This window comes from Apodemus sylvaticus, chromosome 4 (genome assembly GCF_947179515.1).
Source record: "Apodemus sylvaticus chromosome 4, mApoSyl1.1, whole genome shotgun sequence".
NCBI lineage: Eukaryota > Metazoa > Chordata > Mammalia > Rodentia > Muridae > Apodemus > Apodemus sylvaticus.
Genome location: NC_067475.1, coordinates 45,842,122 through 45,848,461, shown reverse-complemented (window position 1 = coordinate 45,848,461; position 6,340 = coordinate 45,842,122). Strand labels below are relative to the sequence as shown.

The following is a 6,340-nucleotide window of genomic DNA, read 5'->3' as shown; positions in this document are numbered from 1 at the left end:
AAGCTACAATACCTCTAACATTTGAATGCAAAATAGACCATTAATTAAGGAGTCTTCAAGGAGAATTTTTGTTATCAATTATAAGATATATTTTCTCTTCTTTATGTAGCAATTGTATTGAAAACATATGTATTAGCTTACATATCCTGATGATAATCCAATGAAATGGCTCTTACTGATACTTCTTCATGTGTTAAATACAATTCTACTCTGCCATGACGAATTTTTAACTTTTATGTGCTTTCCTCTGCCTCTGTGATTTTTCCTATTACCCTGATTTTCCATGGGAAGGAGTCTAATTGGTTTTTTGTGAATGGGTGAAGGACTCAGTTATTATTGCCTTGGTGCCACCTTTGTTGGAGACCCCGTGTAGCAGCTTTGCACCCAGGCTAGCCCTTCCTGAGTCACACCCATGTTAACACAAGGGTGGGGTAGAGAAAGGATTTAATGGAGGAAGAGAGGGAATCATGGCAGATAGCACTGCCAGAACAGAGCTGTAGAAACTGGATTCAATAGATTCAGTCAAGGATAGCCTTCTCAGTGCTATTATACCACCAGGCTAAAGAGACCCTTGATGCTCAAACTTCATTCAGATTTTTATTTTTTGACTAGCACTTAAACCTCAGTTTATTTACATTTCTGTCTTATAATTATTTGCTTGGGTTAAAGAAGGGAGCACAAGCATGCCCTGATCCAAGTGTGGAAGACAGAGACAACTTGAGAGCGTCTGTTTTCTCCTTCCACCATATAGGCTCTGGGGATGTAAGACAGGCTTTTTGTCAAGCATCTCTGCTGGCTGAGTCATCTCTTTGACCCTTAATTCTCACTTTTGAATGGGCTTTAATCTTCAAGGCCTTTTTGATCCCAAAGGACCACTCTTCTGGTTACCCTAGAATACTTGAGGTACCCTTTCCAACATTAAACAAGACAAATACTATATATCCATAACGTGTTTATTGGGAAGGTTCCCGCTACTCTTGAATTAGGGGCTTTCATGCTGCTTCCTCCTGAAGGAGCATCCTTCTGTTAGCTTTGCTTTTCTGCCTGTAGGCTGATAGAGGACAGTGGAGCCTTGAACATACAAGGCAACTGTTCGTGCATGGTTAAAGACTATGGTGCTTTTGTAGCATCCTGGGCATTTCACATCCACAAAGTCGGAATTGGGGATCTGCACCAGGTGCTTTTCCTTTTGCTTCCTTTTCTTCTCTTCTGGAGAAGGATGAAGGCAATCCTTCGGGAGAGGCATGTTCTCATAAGGAGGTATTCACCACCAGAAAGGTCATTCAGATTTCTGAGGCACAGCTAATGTTCTGTCTTACCTAACCTGGGTGCTGTTCCAAACAGAATGTGTTAAGCAAAATGAAGAGTTCCTTAATCAAATCATCCAGGATCCCACAGTAGCACGCCTGAGGGACAGCCACAAGAACTTGGATGAATAATGTTGAGAGGTTGCTTAGGTTAATGCACTAGGCTTTTACTTTAGCAATTCAACTTCAATTTTTACTAAAATGCATTGGTAGTAACAGAAGATTTACCTGTAAGAAAACTTTCTTGGTGTTATGAAAGGGTCTCCTATAGACCAGGTTAGCCCCAAGTTCCCTATATGAGAGGATAACCTCAGACTTTTGAAATTTCTGCTTCCTTCTTCTGAATGCTGAGATTGTAGGCATGTTCCACGATGCCTTGGTTAGGTAGTACTGAGGGTAGAACTCAGAACCTTATGCATGACAGGCAAGCATTTTTTTTTCTATATTTTTTTTTTATTCGATATAATTTATTTACATTTCAAATGATTTCCCCTTTTCTAGCCCCCCCACTCCCCGAAAGTCCCGCAAGCCCCCTTCTCTTCCCCTGTCCTCCCACCCACCCCTTCCCACTTCCCCGTTCTGGTTTTGCTGAATACTGTTTCACTGAGTCTTTCCAGAACCAGGGGCCACTCCTCCTTTCTTCTTGTACCTCATTTGATGTGTGGATTATGTTTTGGGTATTCCAGTTTTCTAGGTTAATATCCACTTATTAGTGAGTGCATACCATGATTCACCTTTTGAGTCTGGGTTACCTCACTTAGTATGATATTCTCTAGCTCCATCCATTTGCCTAAGAATTTCATGAATTCATTGTTTCTAATGGCTGAATAGTACTCCATTGTGTAGATATACCACATTTTTTGCATCCACTCTTCTGTTGAGGGATACCTGGGTTCTTTCCAGCATCTGGCAATTACAAATAGGGCTGCTATGAACATAGTAGAACATGTATCCTTATTACATGGTGGGGAGTCTTCTGGGTATATGCCCAGGAGTGGTATAGCAGGATCTTCTGGAAGTAAGGTGCCCAGTTTTCGGAGGAACCGCCAGACTGATTTCCAGAGTGGTTGTACCAATTTGCAACCCCACCAGCAGTGGAGGAGTGTTCCTCTTTCTCCACACCCTCTCCAACACCTGCTGTCTCCTGAATTTTTAATCTTAGCCATTCTGACAGGTGTAAGATGAAATCTTAGGGTTGTTTTGATTTGCATTTCCCTAATGACTAATGAAGTTGAGCATTTTTTAAGATGCTTCTCCGCCATCCGAAGTTCTTCAGGTGAGAATTCTTTGTTTAACTCTGTACCCCATTTTTTAATAGGGTTGTTTGGTTTTCTGGAGTCTAACTTCTTGAGTTCTTTATATATATTGGATATTAGCCCTCTATCTGATGTAGGATTGGTGAAGATCTTTTCCCAATTTGTTGGTTGCCTATTTGTCCTCTTGATGGTGTCCTTTGCCTTACAGAAACTTTGTAATTTTATGAGGTCCCATTTGTCAATTCTTGCTCTTAGAGCATACGCTATTGGTGTTCTGTTCAGAAACTTTCTCCCTGTACCGATGTCCTCAAGGGTCTTCCCCAGTTTTTTTTCTATTAGCTTCAGAGTGTCTGGCTTTATGTGGAGGTCCTTGATCCATTTGGATTTGAGCTTAGTACAAGGAGACAAGGATGGATCAATTCGCATTCTTCTGCATGCTGACCTCCAGTTGAACCAGCACCATTTGTTGAAAAGGCTATCTTTTTTCCATTGGATGTTTTCAGCCTCTTTGTCGAGGATCAAGTGGCCATAGGTGTGTGGGTTCATTTCTGGATCTTCAATCCTGTTCCATTGATCCTCCTGCCTGTCACTGTACCAATACCATGCAGTTTTTAACACTATTGCTCTGTAGTATTGCTTGAGGTCAGGGATACTGATTCCCCCAGATTTCCTTTTGTTGCTGAGAATAGTTTTAGCTATCCTGGGTTTTTTGTTGTTCCAGATGAATTTGATAATTGCTCTTTCTAGCTCTGTGAAGAATTGAGTTGGGATTTTGATGGGTATTGCATTGAATCTGTATAGTGCTTTAGGCAAAATGGCCATTTTAACTATATTGATTCTGCCGATCCATGAGCATGGGAGGTTTTCCCATTTTTTGAGGTCTTCTTCCATTTCCTTCTTCAGAGTCTTGAAGTTCTTGTCATACAGATCTTTCACATGTTTGGTAAGAGTCACCCCAAGATACTTTATACTGTTTGTGGCTATTGTGAAGGGGGTCATTTCCCTAATTTCTTTCTCAGCCTGCTTATCCTTTGAGTATAGGAAGGCCACTGATTTGCTTGAGTTGACTTTATAACCTGCCACTTTGCTGAAGTTGTTTATCAGCTGTAGGAGCTCTCTAGTGGAGTTCTTTGGGTCACTTAGGTAGACGATCATGTCGTCTGCAAATAATGATAGTTTGACTTCTTCCTTTCCAATTTGTATCCCTTTGACCTCCTTATGTTGTCGAATTGCCCGAGCTAGTACCTCAAGTACAATATTGAAAAGATAAGGAGAAAGGGGGCAGCCTTGTCTGGTCCCTGATTTCAGTGGGATTGCTTCAAGTTTCTCTCCATTTAGTTTGATGCTGGCTACCGGTTTGCTGTATATTGCTTTTACTATGTTTAGGTATGGGCCTTGAATTGACAGGCAAGCATTTTTTACCAATGGAACTATATCCCAGTCTCATCTAAATGATTTTATTATACGTACATTAACAATGCCCATGAAAACATTGTCATAAGACTTATCTCATTTTTTCTAAACATTATTGCCATAGATGGTTGAAAATAAATTACTAAGTAGTAATCTATATTTTAATAGCAATAAAATAAAGATAATGAAAAATCTGGGTTGTTTTATTCCTCTGAATCGTCCCTCTTTGAAGAGAAGGGCTTTTATGTTGAAGTTCTCTCCATTTTCAGTTTCATTTCCTTTTCATATTCTACAGCAATTTTTAGAAATATATAAAAGACAAAAATTTAAGAGAAAAAAATCATCCTATTATTATCTTGCAATTGCAGGCACTTTTGGAAGCATGGCTACCCTATTCCTTCAAGAGATAAAAGAAAACAGAGGAAACTTGGCTGAACTGTGAGCCTCACTTAATTAGCATGGGGACTTTTGCTAAAGGAATGGAGGCATTTTAAAATTATTGTTCTTGCATAAGCTGATATTTTAAATGAGATTTTTAAGTTGCAGAATCAGTGTCTCAAAACATGGCAGTCCAAATATAAACATAATCCCAGTTTGTTTTATTTCATAATTTCATTTTCTTCAGGAGCTTCCATGAACAATTACCTTCTGGAAAGTTTTTGATATGGCATATGCTTGAAGAAGTGTGTGGGCGCCTCACAGTTGAGTAGAAATTCTACTGTACTCTTTAGCATCACAGTTAGAGGGATTCTGGCAAACATCAAGAGCTTTCATTCTTCTTGGCCATGTTCAGCTTTCAAGAAGGCTCTGGCTCTGTGAAGATGATCACAGCTCCAAGCTTCGCTCTCTTTGTGGCTTACTTAAGACTTAGAAGAAAGAGGAAAATAATGTGTTTCATTTAGTTCAAGATTTGCAAATTGAATCTGCCATCCTTCAGACCTCATCTTTCAATATATCTGGAAGTAGGAACCATCAGAAGCATCTCTTTGTAGATTTTTCTAGCATGCTCAGTGAATATACAAAGACAAACTCAGATGATCATCTTTGCTTGCCTGTGTTTATCTTTTTTGTTTGTTGGTAATGGAGGAAGTGAAAATGGATGACTTCTGTCAACAATAACAATGAGATACAGTGCAAGATGTCTAAGCAGGTCTGAAAGGAACTTGTCACCAAGTTTGATGACCTGAATTTGATATCTAGCACCCACATGGCGGAACTCACAAGGAGAGAAATGACCCTCACAAATCGTCCTCTGGCCTCCACATACACGCTGCAGCATGTGCATTCCTGCCTCTAGCTTTATACACAGAGAAAGCAAAGAGATGTTAGAAGAATTTTTAAAAGAGAGACTGGCATTGGTGAGGCAAGTATCTACAGTGCTTTCTCATATCACCAACTCTATAAGGTTCTCTGTCCAATATGATGAAATATTTTTTTCCACAATGTAAATGTAAGATACTCGGTTGGCAAAAAGACGTGGGTCTGGGGAGATGGTCAGTAAGGAGAGTACTGATGGCAAATGCATGAGAACCTGACTTTGATTCCCAAAACCCACATGAAGAAAACTAGGTGTGATGCCGAATAACTTGCAATCATGATTCTGGAGAGGCGGAGACAAGCAGATTTCATGGATTCTCTAGCCGGCAAGTTCATCATGTTTAGTAAGCTATAGACCAATGATTTTCTACCTGTGAGTCATGACCCCTTGGGGGTCAAGTGGCCAATATCTTGTATGTCAGATATTTACATTATGATTCACAACAATAGCAAAATTACAGATATGAAGTAAAAGATAAATTTTATGGTTAGAGGTCATCACAACTTGAATGATATTATAGGGTCACAGCATTAGGAAGGTTGGGAACCACTGCATGAGACCAAAGAGGGACATTGCCTAAAAAACTAGAGGGGCACCTGTTAACGAACACCCAAGGCAGTCCTCTGACATCCACACACATCTACATACATATGGACTTCACATGTGGCTCATGTATGTGTACATGTGTAAGAACACATGCATGTGCTCATGCGTGTGTGTGTTTAGGGGCACATACACACACACACACACAGACAGACAGAGCGAGAGACAGAGAGACAGAGCTTTGTTTCAGGAACAAACTACTGCGTGCCATATGCCAGTATTCATGCTTGGAGATGCATAATGGAAAGACAGTCACAGTCTTCCAAGCACTTTCAGTATCATCTATTCAACTATCACTGACTCCTTTGTTGAATGACTTATAAAGTGGCCTTTATTTAAGGAAAAAAAAAACAACAAAATCCCTAATTGGTAAGAGTAAGGTTATTAGACATGAAAGAAAATCCTTTGGTCTTTAAGCAGAAAGGAAAATTCTCTTCAAAGGT

The 6,340-nt window shown here is 39.8% G+C and overlaps 1 protein-coding gene across 1 annotated transcript; it reads right to left on the bottom strand.

Annotated features, from left to right (window-relative positions):
* Positions 1-982: 982 nt before the first annotated feature.
* Positions 983-1,246, bottom strand: LOC127683562 (40S ribosomal protein S27-like). The gene has a single exon (XM_052180908.1). It carries the CDS (start codon positions 1,244-1,246, stop codon positions 983-985), a length of 264 nt encoding a protein of 87 aa, XP_052036868.1.
* Positions 1,247-6,340: the final 5,094 nt, after the last annotated feature.

Coding starts and splice junctions, on each gene's coding strand:
- LOC127683562 (XM_052180908.1), bottom strand. CDS start 1,246: ATGCCTCTCCCGAAGGATTGCCTTCATCCTTCTCCAGAAGAGAAGAAA.